This window comes from Amblyomma mixtum, chromosome 1, assembly GCF_055824585.1.
Source record: "Amblyomma mixtum isolate Tamu chromosome 1, ASM5582458v1, whole genome shotgun sequence".
In the NCBI taxonomy this organism is placed as follows: Eukaryota; Metazoa; Arthropoda; class Arachnida; order Ixodida; family Ixodidae; genus Amblyomma; species Amblyomma mixtum.
The window spans coordinates 136,385,493-136,412,536 of record NC_143012.1 but is presented as its reverse complement, the minus strand read 5'-3'; the positions used below and the strand labels follow the sequence as shown (position 1 = coordinate 136,412,536).

General features: G+C 47.4%; 1 protein-coding gene and 1 pseudogene across 1 annotated transcript in view; both read left to right on the top strand.

The window, feature by feature from the left end:
• LOC149367686 (uncharacterized) overlaps nt 1–27,044 on the top strand; it is a 139,114-nt gene that overhangs the window by 63,057 nt on the left and 49,013 nt on the right. Inside the window, exon 7 of the mRNA XM_089567394.1 lies at nt 10,195–10,429. Within this exon, the coding sequence (XP_089423520.1) occupies nt 10,195–10,429 (235 nt within the window). The remainder of the gene's footprint in view (nt 1–10,194; nt 10,430–27,044) is intronic.
• Nucleotides 16,800–20,394, top strand: LOC149367687 (uncharacterized; annotated as a pseudogene).

The window sequence follows — 27,044 nt, the reverse complement described above, 5'->3', positions numbered from 1 at the left end:
GTGAAGGGCGCACGCCTAGGAGCCAAGTTCACACAAAGAGCGATGAGTAAGCAGAGACGCGCACTGGAAGGTACGCATTGTTCGCTCGCAAGGAGGGGCCACGTTGGCATGGAGGAGGTCCTTCTAGATTTGACGTGCGTCCGCATGCATCATCCACATGCACAGCAGTTCTAACATTCGTACTGTGTTGTCCCGAGTCCAGTTTGAATTTTCTGCCCGGGTGCCGGCTTCATCTGCAAACACTGGACTCCTCTCCTCCCCGCTCTTTCTCTTCCTTCTCCCCATGCGCGTTCACTCTCGCCCGCGTGCTTCCTCCCTCTTTGCGCCTCCCTCCCTGGTTTCATCTTACGTAACTCGTGTCTGTTTTCTTCCATCTACCGCGCGGCACGACTGTGGCAGCACCGCGTTTTTACAAGTTGTAAATGCCTGGACAACGTTCAATTTTCCTTGTGTTTGCGACCTGTCATCTATCTGAGGAGAGGCCGCAGCCCCAACGTGTGCCCTGGAATCAGAATACGTACCCAGCCTCACTTACTGCTAAAACCTGCTAAGCACTGAATAATAAGCCACACAGGATCAGTTAGCTGAGAAGGATATCAGGAATTTCGTTGAGTAGATTCGCATGCTGTCGTAACAAGGCATTGACGTTTTTGTGTCGGCGTGATAGGTACATACTGTGTAATAGTGCATAATGATGGGCCTGCGTCCGACACACCTCTCTTGATATTGGTTCTTGCACTAGACTCTCTTTTTTAGTTTACTTCTCCCCAAGGCTTAGAAGGCAACAGCAGCAAGTGTGGCAATGTTCAAGTTGCGCAGAATTGTAAAATGGTGTGATCAGAGAAAAAGGAGACATAGGAACCGTGCAGCATAACTCACAAGCATGCATTATGGTATAGTTTAGAAGAACTGCTATTTGGGCTAGATCACTGATCTCCACTAGGTGGCTGGATGCCGCGTTCCCGCTTTCCGAGACGAGCGCGAGTGAAGCCACCGGAAGTTGGACGGCTTGTCCCGGAAGTCGGGTGTCTGCTGTGTATTTCAATGCAAAAAGTCGCGTCTTTCGCCCTTTCGTTCTCAGTTTTTTGCGTTGTTCTCGTGTAATGTCTGCTGTTATATGAAAGGAACAAGCAAGCTGAATGCGAGAAATGTGAGCATTGTGTGCAGAACCCTGTAATTTCAGAGAAACCGAAGAAAACAGGCATGCAGGTCTCACCCTGCCGTGGCAAAGGGGTACGTGCATTAAACACTATATTCTTGTCTGGTTCGTGTCTTCCGATCGTGAAGGAGAAGTTGTGGATTGACGATGAGGCTAGGTCATCTTAAAACCGAATTTTCGTGTAGCAAAGAAAAGGCACAGCGCGAGAGGTACGACTGGCAAGAAAGACGAATGCTGCAGCGCGCGTGAGAAGCGCTGTTATATGGAAGTCAACTGCACCAAGCACCGCGAATTAAAGCCAATTCAGGCTTAACTTGCTACAATACGGAACAGTACATGACACGCTCCGTCGAAAAAGCAGTACCTACCATACCTTTTGGAGGCGCTAACGTGAACCAACCGAACACCTTCGACACCTCACCAGATAGTAACCTAGCCCTCGCTCTGGTTCGGTCTACACATAATTCGGTAAGATGGTCGCTGCAAAGTCAGATGCCTGGTGAATGTTTCCACCTATTCTTTCTTATATTTATCCCCCATTGATAGCATAACTTGAGCTTGAGCGTGGGAACAAGCATCACAGAGCAGACTTGGCGAAGCTAGGCAAACGAGATGTCACCAAGCCGAGTAGACGAGGCTCCATTCTTGCTGCGTGTAGCGACGTCCTGTCGTCTGCTAGTGTCGTCCCATTGCGATGCATTGGACTCTTATTTTTGAAACGTCCTTCCCGAAGACTTCGCTGGTCTCCTCGCTCAGTTGGCGGCGCAAAAGGTAGGCATTGTCATGGAAAAAGACGAGAACGGCGAAAAGACGAAATGTCAAGTGGGAAAACAGAACTGGAACTGAAAAACCGTTCTGAGGTTCGATTTCATGCACTGCCAAAGGCTGACTTCCGGGACAAGGCCGCTTACTTCCGGTGGCTTCACTTTCGGGCGCCCCATGCGGCATCCAGCTCCCCTAGTGGAGATCAGTGGGCTAGATGGTTCATTGTACTCGAAATTGGAAAAACAGTAACGCCGAACAACACACAAACACAGTTCAAGAACGACGTAGGACAAGCGCTTGTCCTACGTCGTTCTTGAACTGTGTGTGTGTGTTTTTCGGCGCTACTGTTTTTTGCATGCATTATGGCTTGCTCTACAGTAGCTTACATAAAATACAAAGCTTAATCACACCCACAGACAAGGTTATTAACATACCTCTTGGCTGCAATGTGCCCACACACTTCGCATCGCCACTGGAGCTGCTCTTCATGCCTTATGCCTTCACCTCTAGTTGACGTACACATCAATATTAATTTTGAGTCTGCAATTTCCACAACAGTGTTCTCCTGCTTCAACCACAGTATTATTATAATGAGCACTCAGAAGGATTTTTTTTAATTAATTTATTTATTTAGAGCACACTGCAGGCCCAGTGAAGGGCCCTGGCAGGAGGGGCACAATAAACACAATACAAAAAGCACAAAACAAAAGTACAAGGCAAGTAAAAAAAATCAATGAACGGCCTGTTCAATGGCATCAATTTCAACTGTTGATAATGGTGGTAACTGATTCCACTCGGTAATGGTGCGGGGAAAAAAAGAAAATTTGAGTACGTTAGTTCTGGCAAAGTAAGGTTTTAACGATTCGGTGTGCCTGTTTCTTGTTGACCTGGACGTTATAGGTTGGAGATACAAATCGGGAGCCATTGACAGTTTGTTATTTTTCAATAGAAAGAGAAATCTTAACCTTAGTATTCTACGCCGAGTTTCAAGGGACTGTATATTATGTTGAAGCAACAGAGCAGATGGTGAGTCAGTGGTGCGATATTTAGAAAATATAAACCGAACTGCTTTGCGCTGAATTCTTTCAAGGGCATTAATGTTAGTCATTGTGTGAGGATCCCAAACAGTGCATGCATACTCAATTTTTGGTCTAATCATGGTGTTATATGCCAATTGCTTAACGTTAGGGGGAGCTTGTTTTAACTTGTGCCTAAGAAAACAGGGATTGCAAAACGAAGAAGAGCATACGGTTTCAATATTTTTATTCCAACTAAGATAGCCTTAGTCGCTTTGGGACGTTAAACCCCATAAACCAACCAACCAAGATTATTCGTTAGTGTTACTCCTAGTTACTTGTATTCTTTGACTTCTGAAAGGTGCCGAGTGGGAAGATTATATGAAAAGGAAGAGGAAAAGGGTAATGCATAAGCATACTCACATATCACAATGCATGGAATATTTTCATTATAAATCACAGAAGAATGACGCACTAGTATTCATTTCAAACAGCTGTGCCAAACACCTCAACGCCGTCTCCTAGTTTTCGGCATGGACAAAACATTACCATTCAGTGTCAGTGATGTCGTTTGTATCAAACACTCCACTAGATAAATTAATAAATGACCGTAGTGTTCACGCTAAGTGCCAAGTGGTATTTATTGTTCAAAAATTACACTGCCGTCTTAAGGCGATCGCCTACCTCAACCATTCCAACCACTACTTCGCAGCAATCACTCATATTCACTTGGAAAACATTATCCTCCTTATTAGAGCACAGTGTAAAAAATGTACACCAATGTTCACGAGACTGGAGAGCGCTATGTTCACAAAGGAACAACATGAGAGCAATATCAGCGCAACACTGGTGAACATCCAAGCCCAGTGACTCCTAAAGTGAATGAATTACAAAGAACCTACACAAGAACATTGGTTTATCGGGTTTAGCGTCCCAAAGAAACTCAGGCTATGAGGGACGCGCAAAAACAGTGTTCATGCGAATTCATGCAGAGCTACAGAGTACAAGCAGCAACCGGTTTGAAAGCAACAAGGTTAATATCTAAATGAGATAAGAAATCTAGGGGCAATAAAGTGATGTGAGCTTTCATAAAGCCTCATGAAGCCTTCTTACAGAAAATTGGTTTTCAGGAACGGAAATGGCACAGTAAGGGGGGGGGGGGGGGGGGGGGGTGAAAGAAGAAAGAGAGAAGGAGGGGCCGTAATGGAGGGCTACGGAAATATTTCGACCACCTGGGGATCTTTAACGTGCACTGACATCCCACAGCACACGGGCGCCTCTTGCGTTTCGCCTCCATCGAAACAGGGCCGCCGCGGTCGGGTTCGAACCCGGGTACTCCGGCTCGGTAGACGGGCGCCTTAACCACTGAGCCACCGCGGCGGGTAGCATACGTCATTCTGAAATTACGAAACGAAATCAAAGCCTATCAGATAGAGTGCTTGGTGGACATGAGGTTGCAGAAGATGTTTAACTGATAAATTGGCAGACCCGGCAGGCCTTCCCCTTCCCCCCTCCCCAAAAAAACACCATCAGAACAGAGAAAATTGTAGCTGTAAATCAAGGAGCACTAGGGTTTTGCAGAAATTGCATAAAAATAAAATTATGCGCGAAGAAGGCCTCGGTAAAAGATCAAGGTGTGTAAGCTGTCTGCTTTCATGACCAATAAAAATTAAAAGTTATACAAATCGAACACCGGAACAAAGCGGCTGGCAACCGAAATCAGTGAAAAAATTATTTCTTTAATTTGATCGCCAATAAATATGGGAAGTTTCAGAAAAGTTAAATAACCGACTACGGAACCGACTACGCCCCCGTAGGTCCTCGATGACGACAATCGTCTTCTGCTTCTCTAAGCTTCGGTCGGCATGTGTTTCGACGTGTGGCGTTCAAGTCGCAAGTGAACACCTGTTTGCTGGTGTGCTTCTGAGCAGAATACCTGCGTAAACGAGAGCTCCTGAGGCCCTCGCCTGGGAACGAGTTTATGGCACCCGGCAGCTACGATGGATGGACAAACAAATAAAAAAAAGGCTGCGCAGCACGCAGACTCTTCACGAGTATCACATCACTTTAGCGTAGCCACGGTACTCGCCCACGTACACGATCCAGACTGCTCGGCCATCGCCACCTCCGCTTTCTCAACGTTCTCTGAAGGGTTGGCACTTCGGCTTCATCGTTAGCATGGACCAACTCAAGACACCGAGGGAGGGAGCCGACAGGATCAATCGCGCAAAAATTTTCCCGGACTACTTCGAAGGAAATGCACTGCGAACGCTCTATCTACGCACAAGGCCGCGGATCTCTTCGAAAGCATGATTATATTTGTGTGATCGCCTTGCACACATTCACATCCCGACTTATTTTGCTGCCTCTCCTCGACACACAGAAAGCTGCATGTTTTCAAACACAACACGCCGTCGAGTCGACGTGTTCACTGCTGATTGCTGCCAAGAAGTTAGCGGCAACAAACGCAACAGACAAAAAGGCGCGACGAACAGAGTCGCCTTCGACGAGCGCGGCGCTGCTTTCCCGCGAAGTAGTGGCAATGTCGCCACGATCTGTAGTAATGTATGAGCACGATGCCAACGCTTTTCCGTTTGCCGCAGGCATCGGCGAGTGAGGGACATTTCGGCTTTTCCCCGGTAGATTGCGTAAACTCATACGTCTGTTATCGCGATTTTGCGAAGATCAAGAGCCACACCTTCGCCGAAAATTCGGTGTGATCGTCTCTGGTGGCCTTAGAGAATGTCAAAATTAAGTGCTCAGTGCCAAAGATGGGATTAGCCCCCACAAAACAGCGCGGGAGCAGGTAAGAAAAATACGCTTCCTCTTCTGACAGAGCCCGATATACAGACGAGCATTAAAGAACCAGCAGACATTTTGGGTGAACATTTTTCAGCAGTGTCTAGTTACTCACACTACACACAGTCATTCTTAAAATACAAAAACGCAATCTTAAAAACAAAGGCTTTCTACGGATCCAGCACAACTGAACCCTACAATATTCTGATTACACTTCAGGAAATTCAGAGAGTTCTGTCTATACGTAAACAAAGTGCATCAGGCCCCGATGAAATTCATTATGAAATGCTGTCCCATCTATCTGGATTCTCTGTGGAAGTTCTGTTAAAAATTTTAACAAAATATGGGTGGAAGGAAAAATACCGGCGGCTTGGAAACAAGCCATTATTTTTTCATTCATAAAACCAGGAAAGCCACCAACCTCCCTTGACAGTTACAGGCCTATAACGCTTACAAGCTGTCTTGCAGAATCTTTTAGAAGTGTTCCCAATAGTAGGCCAATGTTTATTCTATAATCCTGTGAGTTACTTCATGTCCACCAATGTGTTTTTAAAAAAGCATGCTCCACAGTTGTCCATCTCGTCCGCCTTGAAAACACGGTCCGAGACGCGTTTACACACAGACAACACTGCCTTGCTGTCTTTTTCGATATGGAGAAGGCATATGACACAACATGGAGGTTCGGGATTCTTCGTGACCTGGCAGAGCTTGGCATCCGCGGGAGGATTATAAAATGTATGAGTGACTATGTCAATATACCGTGCATTCCAAGTTCGTCTCGGTGCTACCCTCTCGAAGAATTTCACTAAGGAGAATGGTGCGCCTCAGGGATGCATTTTAAGCACTACATTGTTCATAGCAAAAATGAATTCCTTAGCCAGCATAATTGCACAGTCCATTATAGTCTACGTCGACGACCTTCGGTTTATGGTTTATGGGGTTTAACGTCCCAAACGTCGACGACCTTCAGACTGCATGCACATCTTCTAGCTTATCAACTTGTGAGAGACAAATACAACTCACCATAAACAAATTAGTAATTTGGGCTCACAGAAATAGTTTTAGGTTTTTCCCGAAAGAAAACAGTTGCTGTTCTTTTCTCGCTGCAAAGAGGACTGCAGATTGATCCCACCCTCTACTTGAATGAAACCGTACTTCCAGTAAAACAAGAACACACATTTTTAGGTCTAACATTTCAAAAAAAGCTCACATTCCTGCCGCACATGAACACCGTAAAAAGACAGAAATCGAGTCCCTGAATATACTCAAAGTGCTGTCACGAAAACAATGGGGCTCCGATAGGTTGTGCCTATTGCACACCTATCGGTCAGTAGTGCGCTCTTCCTTAGATTATGGATGCATGTAGTATATGGCTTTGCGAGGCCATCGTACCTTAAAAGGCTGCATCCAGTACAAAACCTTGATTTGCGCCTCTCATCTAGGGCGTACGGAACATCCGCTATAAATAGTCTCCAGGAAGAAGCAACTGAGCCGCCTCTCAACAACAGGAGAACAATGCTTACATGTGCATATGTACTGGAAATATGGACGCTACCAAAACTTCTCTGTTACCCCATAGCTACTAAATGCCCATCTAGAGCACTCTTTACCAGCCAACCTCGAGCTGTCAGACCACTCCTCCCCCACTTAGAGGAAAAATGGCAATAAATTAACACACTACACGCACTTCCCGACGTTGCCCGGAGGCACTATCCTTGCCACCTTGGAAGAAGTTTCCTGATATACCGGGTATTTTTTAGAAGGTCCAAAATTTAAAAAAAGGTAAATTGCTTTAGATTTATTTTAGCACTGGGGCGAGACAAGAGGAAAACTGCTTTAATTAGTTCGCTGATTAACTAAATATGTTAATAAACTTTTCTAATTTTTATTTTAGGGGTTATGTTGTATTCGCAGAATTGGAGATCGTACTCCAATTAAAAAATTTTCACGCACGTTACGAGGCTCGAAAAATTCACCCTGGTAGGCATCTTCACACCGTAACTCTGCGGCGGTGAGCGCCTCTGACGTAGTTCGCTCCGCCCTGCGCTTTGCGTCACACGGCTGATAGCACCTAAAGCCCGGACGGGCGGCCTGCGCTATCGCTACTTGTTTCGCTTCGCTCCGCGGCCTCACGGAATGCCGCGTTGGAACAAAAACGCACTGACACAAAGCGCAGGGCGGAGCGAGCTACGTCACAGGCGCTCACAGACGCTGTGTTACAGTGTGAAGCTGCCTACCAGGGTGACTTTTTCTCGCTTCGTAACGCGCGCAAAAAATTTTTTCATGAAATTTTTTTTCTTGGCTGGACTGTTTGGAAGACGATCTCCAATTCTACTAATACAACATATCCCCTAAAATAAAAATGATAAAAGTTAATTAACGTATTCAGTTAATGAGCGAACTAATTAAAGTAATTTGCCTCTTACCTGGCGTCCTTCGTAGCCCTCTGTATAGCCCCAGTGCTAAAATAAATCTAAAGGAATTTACCTTTTCATACTTTCAACTGCGCAAAAAAAAAACATGGACACAAGGTAGAAGGCACGACACGAGCGCAGTGTCGTGCCTTCTACCTTGTGTCCGTGATTTTTTTGCACAGTTAAAAGTATGAATCCCCACCAACTCGCCCAGTTTTCAATCGTTAATTACCTTTTCTTTAACTTTCTTTCATTTACCTTTAAAAATTTTGGACCTTCTATAAAAAAACACCCGGTATACGATTTCGCATTGACACACATTCACAGAAGGCAGACCCCACAGGAATATATACAGCAAGGTTTTTTTGCAGTACGTGAAAAATACGAGAATTACACCGATTTCTACACAGACGGTTCTAAAACAGCACTCTATGTAGGCAGTGCGATAATACAAGGGAAGTGGGAGAAAGTAGTCAGGCTGCCTCAGTGAGCTTCAATTGATACAGCAGAATGCTTCGCCATTGCTGTAGCTGCAGATAAAACAATCATGGTTGGTTTATTGGGGTTTAACGTCCCAAAGCGACTGAGGCTATGAGAGACGCCGTAGTGGAGGGCTCCGGAAATTTCGACCACCTGGGGTTCTTTAACGTGCACTGACATCGCACAGCACACAGATAAAATAATGAAGAAAAACATAGATAACAGTGTTGTCTACACTGTCTCCTTCCGCGTAATTAAGCAATAAACCCCAGAACTGCAGTCGAACCCATAATAGGAAACATAATACCTAATGTGATAAAGGCTGAGACACAAGGACGTACAATAAAGTTCTGCTGGGTCTCTAGTCACGCGGGAATCAGCGAGATGAGACCAGAGTGAGCTGACGGGCTAGTTGGTCACTCATAATAATTTCAACAGCGCAAGCTATACACGGACACAGGACGAGAAAACACACACACGAGCGCTGAACTGCAACCTTATTTGAGAAAAGGCGCCAACCTCTACATATACAGGGTGTCCCAGCTAAATGTAACCAAGCTTTTAAAAAAGAAGAAATTCCCTAGCCCCGTGAGACCAACTGAGGGTTGTTGCCAGTCACGTGTCCTAGTCTGCTGTATTTTTTTAATTATGCAAACATAATTAATTAGCAGAAATTAATTAGCTAACTTTTTAATTATTGCCTTCAGGAAGAAAGTGTCAATGCAGGAATTGTAGATCCCCTAGAAAAATAACCGTTTGCCGTGTTTGCAACCAAGTGCCACTGATACAGCTTCTTTTACTTGGCTGAAAAAAAAAAGCCCGCGAAATACAAAAAGAACCACGTGAATGCAGTGGCGCATCACTTAACCGCTGCGCCACTGCGCTGGCAGTGGCATATGAGGACTCGCCGCCATCCGCCATCTATGAATCTTTAAGTAGGAATTACCAATTCAGCATACATGGGTATTAACCCACTAAAGACATCATGCCACACCCCTAAGGCGGAGTTTAAGTCCCCCCCCCCCCCCCCCCCCAATTGAAGAATAACACCTGCTTTCGCAGGTCTACTCGGTTTAACTACGTTAAGTCCCTATAAGTTTTTTTTTTACACTCTGAAGGCATCGTCGAAACCCTACCATGGAGGTAGGAAAAAACTGGTCGAAACAAAAAATGACTCTTCCCGCTCAAAATAGTTCAGAAAACGCTTGACGGAGCGCGGAAACCGGCACCAGTGACGATGTTGAAATGCATGTTTCCTTAAGGTATTTATTAAAAGAATATTTCATGAATTGCTTCGCAGACGGTCTAGAAATAGTGAAATACATCGATGCCGCAGCATGCAGATTATTCACACGAAGCCGTAAGGGCGCATACGCAGGGCATGCACTCATTCCCGGTGTTCGGCCGGTTGTCATCGACCACTCGTCATTGAAAAATGCGGCGCATCTCACAGGATAAGTGCAATATACGATTGAACTGTGTCATTTAGTAAAGCGACCGGTATACGGCCTCAAATTTCGACAGTGCTCGTGTCGTTTTCTTTCTCCGCGCTCCGAGGCAGACGACCCAGCCATGGAGCCGTTCGTGGCTCGGCCCCTGGTGTGCAGCTTCCACTGCGTGTTGGAGGACCCGTCGGCGACGGTGCTGCCGCCGGACGGACTGTGCCACTTTCTGTTCTTCAACCTGCCGGACACCAGGGCGTACACTGCCTGGGACAAGGGGCCCTGCGGCCCAATGGTCACCGGCGCGGCCAAGGCGGCTGCGCAGACCAAGTTCGGCCTGGCCGTGCACGCGTCGTAAGTAGTAGTAGTATGTTTATTTGGCCACACTATATACAATATGCCCTCGGGGTGAGGCTAAAGGAGGTAGACCAAGCATGCCTCCTGACAAGGTCTACGCACCGATTAACACATCATGGAAACGGTGGCCGAATGAACAAAAGATAAAAAACAATGAGCAATATTATCACAATAGAAAATAGTTAATGATAGACAATAATAAATCTCAATTAACAGTCAACAAAGCATTTCATAATATGCACATTGAGGTAAAATAAAAGGAAGACAAACACGCACTCAACAAACTAAGTATATACAGTTAGCTGAAATTTAACCGGGGGGAAAAGAATCTTCAGTTTTTTCTTAAATACAGACACATTATATCTTTCTAAAGCAATCTGATTAAGAAACTGGTAGGCATTACACAATGTTATAATTTCATAATCTGTTTTTTGTTAACCATAATTTGTTCTGGGTCTTGCAGTAGTTAGGGCAACGGAACGTAAACCACACGCAACGTTTCTTGAAATGTAGCAAAAGGAGCTGAAGTCCTGCTAACTCAAGACGAGAGCCTTTCAGTCCTTTTTGCTCCGGCAGTGGCGTGCTCTTTCCTCCCCTTTGCTGCGAGACTCCCCTGTGCACCTCGGGATCAACCACACGCTCATTAGGTTTCCCACACATACTAATGGTGCACTTCCCTCCGGATTGACAAGCCACCATCTTGTTGGTGTCGCAGCTACTCACTAGCTCCATGCAACCGACCTCCGGTCGTTTCATTGCCTCTGGGTTATTCGAGCCATACCTCTGAGGATTGTCCTGTTGCATTTGCGCGCCTACCTGACTGCCTTCGAGCACGCCTGGCTCTTCTTTGTCATCCACCCTGCGGTGGGACCATTCTGCACTGTTTTGTGCACACTTTTTAAGGCTACCCTCGGTTTCACGTTCTGAACCTGTAGATATGGGCACCTCTACTTTTTCCTTTTCACGCCCGTGCCGCTTGGACGCCCGAACACACTTCTTTCTCGTGGCGTCCCGCTTATCCAACTCGGCCACAGTCTGGCGTGCCTTTCCCTTAAGCTGTCGGGTCGGGCGTTCCCCATTTTCAGCTTTACCTCTTTGCCGGTCACACGCTTGCACTGACCCCCGTTTCATGTCAACGCGGTGACCCGGCTCGGCAGCAGTTTCGCGTGCCTTTTTCTTACACTCTGGTGTCAGGTTCTCCCCTTTTCCTGCTACACCTCTCTTCCGACCAGACGCCTGCATTAGTCCCTCTATCCTAGCGTCGCGTCGGTCACGCTCGGCTACGGCCTCTCTGGCATCTTTGGAATTTCTCTCAGGAGTAGCCGCGTTTCGTTCCCACTCGTGCCGATCACGCGCCTGTTTCGTTTTCGCAGCGTTGAGATCTTTACATTCCGCGACAGTGTGATGCTTATCGGGATTTCTCTGCACAGAAGCCACATCGCGCCTAATTGGTTCCTTCACTCTGGCATCGGAGCGTATCCGGTCGCTTAGGCACTCTGTCCTAACTCCGAAGTGACGGAATAGAGCTGTCCTTACTATTCCGTAGTCATCCATCTCCTCATCGGACAGGCTCAGAACGACATTAGCAGGTTGAGGTGGCAAAAGGGACACAAGAATGTAGCTCCAAATCTCTTTCTCTAATTTCGACTTCTCACAGCTACTTTCAAATTTGTCAAGAAATTTTGAAATGCTTTCGCCTCTCTTAAATACTCGCAGCTGAGATCGCGTGACATCCCAGTCTCCCTTGACAATGCTCTGGTCGACTTTTGCCATTATGCGCTTGTGCCCTGCCTGTTCCGCCTTTTCGCGCAGTTTAAGACTACCTCCTTCTTGTGCATGTTCTTGGTACCCTGATTTCTCACTCTCCGCTTCTGTCGAAGTTACGCACCTTCATTCTGGACTGCGCCTCGTAGCATCTCAACTTTAAGCTGCAACCTTTTCAACTCTCGTCCCAATTTCTCTATTTCCAGCTTCTCTTGCTCTTCCTTTAGCCGTTGCCCTTCTACTCTCTTCCGCTTATCTTCTGCTTTCTTCAGCTCGCGTTTGAGTAGTTCCCACGTAAACCTGATTGTTTCCTCATCGGCAGTTTCTAAAAGTGATTTACAAATATCGGCTTTCTCCGTCTCTTCCTGTACAACCGCACCCAACTCTTCGCACAGCACTAGCAAATCCGCCTCCGGCCATGTCACGAGATCCATGCTTGCTGCTCCTAGCCCCGGCTTTGCTGTTCAACTGTTGTCGTGAGGTTAACACACACACGCCTCACCGAACAACTTCCCTCGATTCCCAGCAGTTCAAAGTTATAACCCAAACATTTGAAGCCTGGCAAATGTCAAGCAAAGTCCGAGCACTCACCCAAAGAAGCAGCACCACGAAGCATGGTCGATCCAACCGCTGCCAACCAGTTGTTGCGGACGGAGGGGACCTGGAGTTGTGTGGGTTGTTCAGGGCCGCATGTCCCGGCTCCGAAGGAAGATGTCGACCTCCATTGAGAAGGAAACTGTACAGAAGGTTTATTCTACATATTTACAGCCGAAACGGGAGTGCTCTGATCACAAAAAAACATCCCGTTAAATACGGTTCGTATTCCCCAGATCCTTGACTGGGGAATTTAGCCCGAAGAAAACTGTCCAATCGGATGGGCAGTTGATGACGCTGGTGGTAACAGGCGGTGGTGTTGGGCGGTGAAGGGCTCTCTCGCTCTCTCACAGCTCGGGGGATGGGAAGGGGTAGATCAACAAACACTGATGTGTCGCCTTGGTCACTGCGGCAAGTCATCTGCTCGCTCCCTCCCAGCAGGCAAACGACCGTCCTCGTACTCCCCCGCCGGATGTCCGAAGCGCGATACCTCTGTCGAGGACGCAGCCGTCTTTCGATGAGCAGCAACAGCTTGATCTTGTGAGCACCGCTCCGTCGTTCGGCGACCCCGGGTAGACTCGGCCACTGGACGTCGCCGCCGTTGCTGCTGCTTCCGCCGGTGCTTAGTCTTCGCCGCGTCTTTGCTTGACGACGACCCACGTCTGGTAGTAATCTCTCCCAGGCCCGTGTTTTCCGACCTTGACACCGCATCTTGCTTCCCGATGACACACGTCTGGAAGTAGTCTTTCCAGGCCCGTGTACTACGACCTTAACAACGCGAACCCGAATGTGACGGCGTCAAGCGACGAGCGGCGCCTTCACGCGAAGAAATTTGCCCGTGTCGCTTGCCTCGCTGCTCGGATCTATACACTAACAGAAAACTTCACTCGTCTCGCGGAATTCCCTTCGCGATTAGCAGATCAGACCCCCACTGGCCGTTTCCGGTTTCTCACAACAGCTCATCGCCGCCGTAAATAAAATATTTACTTTGCTGTAGCTGTCAGGCAGACCCGCAACATTAAAATAATTCGAACAATGTTCTTGTCAATTACGAAGGGCTAACAGCAGCAACGACACATCCCGCCAGTAATGAAAGAGGGAGTAAAAAAAGCCTTAGAAGCAATGCAAAGTGGGAAGGCAGCTGGTGAGGATCAGATAAATAAATGATGTATATCGGAGTGCTTTTATATCTGCATGCATGAATTTTAAACATATATGTACGTAAGATGTTCTGTAACCATTTCTTGTGCAATTCGCTTTTGCCCTTCCTGCTTGGACCAAAAAGGTCTGCAGTATGATGTAAATAAAAAATAAAAATAAATGATAACTGCAGATTTGTCAAGATCAGATAACTGCAGCTGGTGAGGATCAGATAACTGCAGAGATTGGGCTAGAAAAACTAGCCACCTTGTATACGCAATACATTATGACCTCGAGCGTACCAGAAGCTTGGAAGAACGCTAATATTATCCTAATTTATTAATTCGAAAGCATTTCAAGGCTATGTCGGCGGGGTCGTGTCACCAATACGTGTCCACAAAACGTGTCCGCAGCAGTTGTGACGTTCTTAGAAGAGGCAGAATCAAACGAGTGGTTGTAATCGAAAGAGCATGGTGCAATGCTGCTGTGCAAAAAAAGCGTGTCGATAGGATGACTAGTTAATTAATTAGAGCCAAAAATGTTGAAAAAACTTCCAAATAGTGCGGGCATCGATAAAGCGAGTGGACGGGAAAACAGCCGTGTACAGCAAAATAGTGAAAAAATAGGCAAAAGAGAAAATAAAGTATGAAATTAATTGAAATGTATTTGATGAGTGATAATTAATCAAACAAAAAGTTTCATTGACATTTATCAATTGGTTATTTAATTATTAGCAAAAACCATTGGACGGTTGAATAGGCTAGACGGGGATATAGTAAGCAGACGGGAAAGCAACCACGGTGCTAAATGTGCAAAACCAAAATGGTGGATTGAGATAAAAGAAGGTATAATCAGATTAAATAAATCAATCTTTAATTAAAGCACAAGATCATTACGTAATTCAGTAGTTAAATTAATTATCAATAAGAAAATGATAACTAGAGGCAAAGGGAGGCGACGAGTGCCCAGGAGGCGTCAATGCTTTCGCATTCACCCAATGCGGGTTGCCGCAGTGGTCTCTAATTTTTAAGTATTTATTTATTTACTACATCAAAGGTCCCGGGTATGGGGCATTAAATGAAGGATGGGACAGATTACAAGATGATGGCCTCGGTCTTTTTCTTGTGTAAGAAAGAGAGTTGGGGTTTGCTGCCCCAGCGGTTAGCGCCGACGAAGGAGAGGAAGAAGACATAAGACGAAGCTGACGAAGCTCGGGTGTGCGCTTGCGCACGCTGGCCTGCTGAGCAGCACCGCTCGAACAAAGACCGGCCGTCCACACTAATTGTGCGAGTCGTCTCACTACACTTGAATTAATATTGTGTGGTCGGTAAGGTGTATGGCTTCTGGTGGCAGATCGTTCCAGTCATTTGACAAAAAAAAAAAGATCGGAAATGAGATGCAGTTCTTGAAGGGAGAGGGTACATGGTCTTGTTTTGGTCAATGCGGCTGGAAAGACGATGTGCCGCTGACATGATACATGCTCCTAATGATGAATGAGAAAACTTATGGAAGAGGCATAATTGAAATGTTTTTCTCCTCGTTTCAAGATTAGACACGGAGGCTGTGGATTTTAAAGAAGACACGCTAGTATAATATTATTACGTGGCGGCTAGCTGAAGAATGAGACGGGATGATTGATGGCAATTAGATGATTTTAATAGCCACTGGCCTAGCGCGAGCGCTCCGTCCTGCACCACTGCCAGCTTCGTCTTCTTCACCACATTACCCGGGGCCACCGAACGATCGTCCCGATCGTAAATAGAAGATGACACCGTCGAAGGCACGCGGTAAATGGTGACTGACGTCAGCAACGGCACAACAGAATTGTCAAGATGGTGAAGCGCTGGCCGCCACGATGAGAGAGATGAGTGACTGAGTCCCGGTCCACGAAGCATCCGGCCCGCAGGTTGCCAGGAGCCGACGACCGAGGTCCTTCGACGCACCGAACGGCATAGGCAGGGGGGCGTTGTCCTCACGTTTGGGCAGCGTCTGGGGTCGGTCGGGGCATAGTTCTGGTCGCGGCATCGTCGCCATTTCGACGTGTCTTCTGGTCAAAGCGGGGGACGGGGCTGGGCTGAGCGCCGAGGTCAGTTAGGGTCTGGCGGGCTGAAGAACAGCCGGGCGGTGCGGACCAGGTACACAAGGTCGATGACCACGGCATATGCAGGACTCCGAAGCTCCGGGACCAGGGTGGCGATGATCATCCCGCACCTCACACCAAATGTTACGTGGCGGCTAGCCGAAGAATGAGAGGAGATACCTGATGGAAGAGATGGTTTTAATGGTCGCTGGCCTAGCACGAGTTCTCCATCCTGCACCACTGCCAGCCTCGTCTTTTTCGTCATAATATGAGTAATCGCAATAAATGAAGCGAATAGGTAATTTTTCATGGGTTAGTGAGAGGTTCGACGTATAAGGACCCATAGTGCTGAAGCGAATGTTTAGGCGAAAATCTGGTAAGCTAATAATCTGATATAAGGGGTAAAAAAACGAAGACAGCGACGTAGGAAGCCAAGGGTGCGATTAGCGTCATTAGCGATGTTCATGGTATGAGGAAGCCAGGTTAGGGTATTAGTGCAAGTAATGCCCGTATACTCACAGGTAAGAACGAAAGGCACTTCAGAACCGAAAAGACCATATCTAGAGGGAATGTGGCGTTTCCTGCGATTAAAAGAAATCACACGTGTTATCAGTAGTAAGAGATATTAACCAATGTTTTCATCAAGTTTCGATTCGGGTGAGATCTTCTAGAAGGGTGTCGGCGTCAGTGCTTGTACCAATCGGGCGCTAAATTACGCCATCGTCGGCAAATAATCGGATTTTAGAGGCAACGTTAGAGCTAAGATCGTTAATGTAAATGAGAAAAAGCATGGGTCAGAGCACTGTTCCTTGAGGAACACCCGAAGTAACCAAAAAAAAAAGAGGGGACGACGATTTGTTAGCGCAGGCGAATATGCTCTCTGTTAGACGGAAATTTTGAAGCCACTCCTTTACCAAATGATTAAGGTCTAGACGTGTAAGTTTTAGTGTTAATCGTTTGTGCGGTGCCTTATTGAAGGCTTTTTGAAAGTCAAGGAAGGGCATGTCAACATGAATGAAGTCAAAATGCGAGCCAAGGTAGTTGATAGAAAAAGGCTAGTTGGGGATCACAGAAGCATTTCAATGGCCATTGAGATTTGCCGTGTAGCAGCACCACAACTCCGTCAAGTTTGATGGCGATCGAAAATCTCGAAGGCCCTCGACTCGATGGCCATTGAAACTGGCCGTGTGACAGGGGTATAAAGTGCGTAGAGGCGAAAGCGTTTTCCGCACCACTTTGACTGCCTTTGTGGACGACGTCACACATAATTAATGACTAATTATTAAGTAATGACAAATTGCTAATTCGTGGTTAATTACTTATTAATGAGAGAGAGAGAGGAATTTTAATGAGGGAAAGGTGGAGAGGTCGGCCGACTACTAATGAATGGCGCTTAAGCTTCGCCTTTAGGAGTGGAACGTGACAACGTGTTGTAGCGCTGCGAGGGAGTCCACCACTCGTTAAAAATGCTAGAGCGGCTGCCTGGGAGAACTTGGGAGATTATCTAGGCAGCGATCACCTCCTTCTCCGGATTACACTCGTGGCAAAGGCAGCGCGCAAAAAATGGGGTCAGGCCAAGCTGACCGATTGGCACAAATTCCGAAATCACACTATCCCTCCCGTACTATTTTCCGGCGGCTACGCGGAGTGGGCTAACCACATATACAACATTCAGAAACAACACGTCACAACACTACAAACCACCGAAGAGATCCCCGCAGTGCGCACCCACCACCTGCATTTGTGGGAGGTTCGCCGGAGTTTAACTAAACGGTGGAAAAAGCAGAAAACTAATCGTAAATTACGCGACCGCATTGCCAAACTCACAGAACAGGCTGCAGCGTATGCTGCCGAACTCTCAGATTCAAATTGGATAGCACGCTGCGACGCCGCAGCTCATTAGATGAGCTCGAAGGGGACGTGGCGTCTCTTTCGCAGTCTAATGGACCCCTCCCGAATGAGAGGGGAGACGCAAAAGCAGCTCCGGCGGGCTTTTCAAGGGTATCAAGGTACGACGACGCAACTTGCGAACACTCTGTGCGACAGATATCTCTGTCGTACGGAGGACCCGCCTGGGTCTGAGTACATGTACTTTGGCAGGCCTGATGAAACACTTGATGCCCCTTTTGAGTTGCACGACCTTAAGGCGGCCTTGGCAAAAATGCGCCGGGGTACGGCTCCGGGACGGGACCACATAACAGTGAACCTGTTGGCGAACCTACCGGACTCAGCCTACCTCCAGTTATTTGAATACATCAACCAGATCTGGGGCGGGCGTCCACTCCCTCCCGAGTGGAAAACGTCACTTGTGACGTTTATCCCTAAAACAGGTAAGGCCGTGAATACGGACAACCTGAGGCCCATATCACTGACCTCATGCGCGGGCAAGCTTATGGAGACGATGGTACGGGATCGCCTCTCTCCATACCTGGAGAGTAAGGGCTTCTTTGCAGTCACCATGTTCGGGTTTCGGCCTCACATGTCTGCACAGGATGTCCTTCTCCAGCTGCACAGGGATGTAATACGGCCCACAACTATGCAACACAATGACAAAGCCATCCTCGCCCTTGATCTGAAAGCGGCTTTCGACAATGTTAAACACGGAAGCATCCTGGCCAACTTGAGTTCTACCGATTGTGGGGCTAGGGCCTACGCGTATGTGAGAGATTCGTTGACTAATCGCCAGGCCTTTCTTCGGATTGAGGGCGAGGAATACGGCCCTTACATGATGGGAACACAGGGTACCCCTCAGGGAGCGGTGTTATCCCCGCTCCTGTTCAACATAGCTATGATGCGCCTCCCAAGCCAACTGGTCCGGGTGGAAGGCATTCAACACGCGTTATATGCAGATGACATTACAATTTGGACCACTGAAAGGAGCCTTGGAGACATGGAGGACCGCCTTCAGCAGGCCGTTTCCATAGTCGACGCGTATGCTATTGCCTCTGGGCTCCCATGTGCTCCAGCGAAATCAGAGCTTCTCCATGTCAGAGTGAACCCAAAGGATATCTCTCTATCAGGAGGTCCTGTTAGAGAAGTGGAGGAGCTCGGTATTCTGGGCCTTTTCATTCACCACAGACTCAGACCGGACTCCACCATTGTGAAACTCAAGAGAGTAGGCGAACAGGTAGGGCGCATGATCCGCCGCATTTCCAATAAGCGGGGTGGTCTGCGGGGCAGGGACGCGCTTCGGCTCGTCTATGCCTTCGTGACTAGCCGGATCCTCTACGCCGTGCCATATCTCCGCACTACTAAGCAAGACGAGGCGCGAATAGACGCCATCATCCTCAAGGCAACTAAGCGAGCCCTGTATCTCCCGGTGGCTACCTCTAATGCCAAACTCAAAGCATTGGGGGTGCTAAACTTCTACCAGGAGCTGCGGGAGGTCCACCTCGTGAACTAATACACGCGGCTCATGCAGACGCCCCCTGGGCGCCGCCTGCTAAACCGCTTACACATCCAACACGACTGCACTCCAGAGGAGGCGGAGCGTATCCCAGTACTGTGGCGCCATATGCTCTCGGTCTCCCCACTCCCCCGTAACATGGACACCGACATGCACGAAAACAAACGACAAGCGCGGGCTCGGGCTCTTGAGAGACAACACGGCTCCCGACCCGGCGTATATTATGTAGACGTAGCAGGGCCCTCGGCCACGGGATTTTACATGGCCGCTGTTGTTCACCAGGAAATGCACGTTGATGGACTCTCCTTTCGAGCCCCGAATTCAATGCGAGCCGAGGAAGTAGCGATAGCGCTTGCTGCCGCCCACGCCAATTCGAGAATCATCATCACGGACTCCCGAAAAGCATGTGATCATTACTTGGCAGGGGAGATCTCCCCCTTAGCTGCTTGCGTTCTAAGACGGACTGCCACTGATCCAACACCGAAAAGAATCATTTGGGCTCCTGGCCACCAGGGCTTACGAGGTAATGAGGCCGCTGACGCGGCTGCCCGATCCCGCTTATTCACCGGGATCCTCATCCCAGCTCTTCTGGCTCGGAGATCAACCAGCCGCTGCTGCGATTCAAAGATATAATAACGCATTATAGCGACAACCACCGCCTTTTCCCGGCCCCTGCAAAGGGGTTGACTAAGACGGAGGAGCGAACTTTAAGGCGCCTGCAAACAGGTACTCTACTCTGTCCTGCAATCATAAAACATTACGATCCTAACACGGATGGGCGATGCCCGCACTGTGGGGAGACCTGTGATATCTTCCACATGGTGTGGGCATGTACTCAAAATCCCCACCTCCCCCTTCCCCTACCCCTTCCAGAGGGGCATTGGAGACTGCCCTCCTCAACTGCTCTTCGCTTTAGTCCAAAAGGGCTCTGTGAAGCGGGCGAGAGACGGGGCCTCGTCATGCGGTGTCCTGGACTAGGGACGCCGACCATGTAGCGGGGCCACTCTGTGGCTCCCAAACTATTTCATCAGTTAAAAGTTTTCACCACCACCCACTCGTTCGGCGCGGTGCCTTGCCCTTTGTACGCAACGCTCTTGGAGAAAAGGAAATGGCGCAGTAATTCTGTCATCTCGGTGGACACCCGAACCACACCTTAGAGGAAGGGAGGAAGGGGAGTGAAAGAAGAAAGAGGGGCCGTAATAATAAAAATGAAAATTGTATTTGATGAAAGGAAGAGGGAGAGAGAGAGAGAGAGAGAGAGAGAGAGAGAGAGAGAGGGGGGGGGAGACTGTCGGCGAGGAATTGGAGAGCGCGCAGCGGCGGCGGCGGCGGCTCCGGCGCACCAGCTGTGCGCCGTGTGACGTCACCCGCTCCTCGTGCATGCGCAGCTTGGCCTAAGCAGCTTGGCTTAGTGTTGCTTTCGCAACAAAAGTTGACAGAGACTAGAAATTTGATGATGCGAGAAGATTGGATTATTGGGGTTTAGCGTCCTAAAGCTACTCAGGTATGAGGGACGCCGTAGTGAAGGGCTCCGGAAATTTTGACCACCTGGGGTTCTTTAACGTGCACTGACATCGCACAGCACATGGGCCTCTAGAATTCCGCCTCCATCGAAATTCAGCCGCCGCGGCTGGGATCGAACCCGCGTCCTTCGGGCCAGCAGTAGAGGGCCGTAACCACTGAACCACCGAGAAGAAATAACATGTTCCATAAGCTTTGAACAGTTGCTTGTGAGAAAATTATGGCAGTAGTTCTTTCGTGAAAAAGATGAACCTTTTGGGGGGACTGCGACGATCTTAGCGGTTTAGCCCACACCTGATGATAAGGACTGTTGAAAAAGGAGGCAGAAGACGACACTAACCATGTTATTTGCATTTTTTAGGAATTTTGAGTTTAAGCCATCAACGCCAGATGAAGATGACACTTTCAATGATTCGATTATTTTCATAATTCCATAGGGATCGAACAAAATGTCTGGCATGGCTGGGTGATCAAAGACAGAGAAGTATGGTAATTCGCCGTCAGCTTCTTTAGTAAAAACTGAGCAGAACAAGGAATTAAGAGTGTGACAGATGTCATGCTCCGGAATGACATTGCTGTCATGGTTGTGTAATGTTATAGGCTTGCGGTGTGCATACGGTTAATATAGTTTTCCAAACCTTGTTAGGGCTGGTGCGTATCACAGACAGCAGTAGCGATGAAAAAAAAGGGACGATGAAAAAAAAAGGGGTGAGCTCGGTGGCTGTGCAACCGCACAGTCTAACCCTTTCGCCTTCATCATGCAGATTTTTCTGTTCATCGTTCGCGTGGCCATCTCCGCCCTGCTGTCTGCGCGCCCTGGAACCACAGTGCTTTCCACGCATGCCGATGCCAGCAACAACAACAGCCCCTGCTGCAACACCGCAGCCATCATCTCTCCATTTCCCGGACCGCCCCTCGGGCAGCACTGGACACTACCTTACCCCTGGCAAGCGGAACTGCGAGCGACATCAACAGCGGAAGCTATAAAGGAGCAACGCCCGTCCGCGCCACTCTGTGGGCTCGGTGGCTGTGCAACCGCACAGTCTAACCCTTTCGCCTTCATCATGCAGATTTTTCTGTTCATCGTTCGCGTGGCCATCCCCGCCCTGCTGTCTGCGCGCCCTGGAACCGCAGTGCTTTCCACGCATGCCGATGCCAGCAACAACAACAGCCCCTGCTGCAACACCGCAGCCATCATCTCTCCATTTCCCGGACCGCCCCTCGGGCAGCACTGGACACTTCCTTACCCCTGGCAAGCGGAACTGCGAGCGACATCAACAGCGGAAGCTATAAAGGAGCAACGCCCGTCCGCGCCACTCTGTGGGCTCGGTGGCTGTGCAACCGCACAGTCTAACCCTTTCGCCTTCATCATGCAGGTTGGTAATTTCTACAGTCTATTTGCTAAGAAAACTAGCAGTTATCTCTTACTACAGCTACCGAGCCCACAGAGCTGTGTCTGTATTGGTGTTGAATGCGTTCAGGTTGTTCGATCCTTGTTACTTTTGGCTGGGGATATTGAAACAAACCCGGGACCTGATTTTGAAACCGTGCTTGCTGAGCTAAAGAAACTGTCTTCCGGGCAATCTACACTTCTCTCAGAGATACAAGACATGAAAAAACAACTTACGGCTACTGACACGGCAATCGCAGACTTAACAGCGCACATGTGTATCCTTGAGGCACAAAACCAACTTATTACTGAGCTGCAGTCGCGACTAGACTCGATGGAGACAGCGACAACAGAAATGTGTGCTCATATAAAAAACCTTGAGGCTCGTGTTGACGACGCTGAGAACCGGTCACGTCGAAACAATGTAATATTTTATGGTATCCCTGATAATGACCCCGCAGAAACTTACACACAATCTGAGGAAGCTGTAATCCATCTTTGTTCCACTACCTTAGATATAACAGTTGCTTCAAACGATATTGAGCGCGCCCATCGCCTCGGCCGTCACACAGCTGGAAAAACCAGACCAATAATCGTAAAATTTAACTCCCACAAAACTAAGCTGGAAATTCTGTCCAATGGAAAAAAATTAAAAGATACTGTATATAGCGCCGGTGAAGACTTCTCGCCTGCCGTTAGGAAGGCCCGAAAACAGCTTATCACCTTTGCAAAAACCAAATCTACAGCTTATAAACTGAGCTACAAAACCTTGTTTATCGGTCGGGCACGGTACGTTTATGACGAATCCTCGGAAACTGTTAAGGAAATATCATAGCAGCCATCTAGAAAAAGCACCCCACAGCCTCACCCCACGCCCGCGTCCCAGCAATCACCTCAGTCTACTCTTTCTTTTTCCGTACTTTTCACTAATGTCCGCAGTTTCATTTCTAAGCGGGAAGAAATCTCGAGTCTTGTTCGTTCGTCCAATAGCAACATCTTCGTACTAACTGAAACGTGGCTGACTGGCGAAATTAACGACAAAGAGGTCCTGGCAGACTTATCTAACTTTAAGCTTTTTCGTAAGGACCGTCAGGGGTCTCGTGGCGGAGGAGTGCTCATTGGTTTTTCTAATGATTTACCATTTTCAATCATTTCCATTTCGTCTGATCTAGAAATAATGTGGCATTTCTGCCGTTGTCCTCCTCAGTCGGTTCTTCTCGGTGTTTGTTACAGGCCCCCGCATTGTACTCCGGACTTTTCAGAGAAACTTACTAACTTGCTTTGTGAACTTACTGCTAAATATCAAAAGTCGCATATACTTCTCTTTGGTGATTTTAATTTCCCGGATATTGACTGGAGTACTAACACTGCTTCAGCATCAGGCACGGTGGAAGCCAAAAATTTCATAGAAGTGTGCCCGAACTTTGGCCTTACACAAGTTATCTCGGCACCAACAAGAATAACACAAACGAGCGCTAACATATTAGACCTACTACTCGTCAGTCATCCCGAAAGTGTTAAGTCAGTCACGATTCTTCCTGGAATAAGCGATCACGAAGTAATTCATACCGATATAGCCTTAACTCCGCTTCAGAACCAAACTTTTAAAAAGACGATCCGTTTGTACGATAAGGGTGACTACGCAGAGATTAATCGTGAACTGGGCGCTTTCTTTCAATCTTTCCGAACTAATTTTCATATTCGGTCTATCGAAGAAAATTGGACTATATTTAAGAAGAAAATTACTGAACTAACTGATCAGTTCATTCCTAAGTTCACCTTCCGAGAGAATTCACAGAAACCATGGTTCACTAAAACGCTAAAACGTTTGGAGAATAGAAAGAAGCGTCTTTTTCGCGCAGCCAAAGCAAAAACTAACCAGGCGGCCTGCGAAAAGTATTACGCAGCCGAAAAGGCATATAATTCATCTGCTCGGAACGCCAAACGTTCCTTTTTTAACAAAGACTTGCCCAGAATACTACACACTAATCCTCGAAAATTCTGGGACACCATCAACCCAAAACACAAAGGCGATATCAGTGTCACAAATGAAGCAGGAGACGTGCTTAGTCATGCAGAGTGTGCTCACATGTTCAATGTTGCATTTCAATCAGTGTTCACTAATGAATACGATGCCCCCTTTTCTGTGCCAAACACTTTTATTTATAATGTTCTGTCACCTGTTGAATTTAACGCATCGGGAATTCTGTCACTAATCGATAAAGTGAAACTTTCATCTTCGGCCGGTTTCGATAATGTCAACGCCAAATTTCTTAAGAATACGAAACTCACCAGTGCCAGTTACTTGTTTGCTATTCCAGCAGTCACTCTCTTCTGGCCAACTTCCTCGTGACTGGAAAAATGGGAAGGTCATTCCAGTCTTCAAATCCGGTAACACAAATTCTCCATTAAATTATCGCCCCATTTCTTTAACAAGCGTGCCTTGCAAGCTAATGGAACACGTCATATTCTCCCATGTCATTGCCTTCTTGGATTCGAACAATTTTTTTCATCCTGCGCAGCACGGGTTCCGGAAAGGCTTTTCTTGCGACACTCAACTAGCCCTTTTTATCCATGACTTGCATGCCAACCTAGATCTTAGCCTGCAAACTGACGCTGTATTTCTTGATTTTAAAAAAGCTTTCAATAAAGTTCCCCACAAACGCCTGTTGTACAAGTTATCTAACCTTAATATCGATCCTAATGTTGTTGCATGGATTAAAGAATTCCTAACTAACCGCACTCAGTCCGTCTTTGTAAATGAACACACTTCCAGCTTCCTTCCTGTAACATCTGGCGTCCCTCAAGGTTCCGTACTAGGTCCCCTTTTGTTTTTAATATACATAAATGATTTGCCCTCGCATGTGTCTTGTAAAATTCGCATGTTTGCTGACGATTGTGTTATTTATGAAGCAGTTAATAACAATTCTGATCAATTATCTCTCCAAAACAACCTTAACAAGATTCGGGATTGGTGTAAAATTTGGCTAATGGAGCTTAACCCTCACAAATGCAACGTACTCTCTTTTCATCGCCGCCGTAACCCGCTCGTGCCCTTCTATCACATAGACTTCGTTCCCGTGCTGCCAGTAGAATCATACAAATATTTAGGCGTAACCTTGTGCGCTGACCTCTCCTGGAAAACGCATATAACTAACATCATTTCGTCAGCTAACAAATCCCTTGGTTTTCTAAAATGTCATCTGCACGATGCGCCCATGCATGTTAGGTTATTAGCTTACGAAGCACTTGTGAAATCGAAATTAGAATACGCATCACCCATTTGGCATCCACATCAAGCTTATCTAACCAACGCATTAGAAGTTTTGCAAAACCGCGCAGTCAGATTTATTCATTCTTCATATCATTACAGCACGAGTGTTACGTATCTGAAATCGCTTTCAGGCATACAGCCACTCGAGCTGCGCCGCCGCACAGCCAGTCTTTTATTATTTCACAAGTTCTTTTACAGCCATCTACGAACTGCACCCTACATGGTCTCTCCGGCACGCATATCTCACCGCACTCTATATCAACTCCAGATCAGCCGTCCACGTGCACGCACAGTCACCTTCGCAGCTTCATTTTTTTCACGCACCGCCGCGGACTGGAATGGCCTTCCCGCTGACATTGCAACAATAACCTGTCCCGCGAACTTCGCACGCAGAGCTAACACCTTTTTGTCATCATCATAACGCATGATTACTTTGTCGCACCAAACGTTGTACCCACCCCTTATGTAATGCCCCTGAAAAGGGGTCTTTAAGGAAATAAAATTGATTGAAATTGATTGACGTTTGTTTTGTATTTATAGTGACTGGAATTCGGCAGACTGGTACTTTTTCCACGAGGAAGCGGTACTCAGGCATTCGGCGGGTCGAAAAACTCTTTTCTTTTTGTTGCTGAGGCGTTTAGTTGGTTAGTAAACCACGGGGACGAAGATTTTTTGTTGACGGTGATAGCAGAAATGTGCTTATCTATCAGCTGATGCATCTTGTGTTTTAAGGGTGACTAATTAGCTTCTATTGACCTGTTCGAAGAATCAAGGACGAACGAGGCCCGAAAATCTGACAGTTCCGTGTTCATGGCTGTGTAGTTAGTTCCTTTTGTCGCATATAGGGTGCGTCTCTCTTCACTTGGCAGTCAAACTTCTTGTCAAGTTAAATCGACTGAAGAGTTACGGTGTCAATTATTTGCCGACTTGCCCGAGCATCGCTCTGTCTTACTCATCATTGGCTTTGTTTTTGCCATCTAAAAACAATGTATTCAAAATCAGCGCCACTTACACGTCATCATGACGTCACGCAATTTTGTTTCTTACTTGAAAATAACACCTCTCCCAGGTGGCTCTACGATACTCCTGCTTAGCTCCGTCGTCACGCTGGTGCCCTATGGAACTTTCGCTACCAGTTCTCTACCTTGAATGGCGCGCAAACTCATAACGCCTTCTCAACCTCTCCCTTTGTTCACCTTTTTTTTTCTTCTTTTCCCCTAATCCCCTACTATCAGTTCTCGGAAACCATGACATTCCTGTTACCCCTCCGCCCCCACCTTTTTGCTTGCTCTGAACTCCAGCCATCCCCCCCCCCTCCTGCCTTGTCCTTCCTTAGAAATGCCCCCCTTTCTTTCTCCTTCCAGTGCCAGCCTATTTTGATTGCCTTGTTCTCATTTCCCTGTGCCACGCTGACTAATCCTCTTATCTCAGTTTTACAGGTCC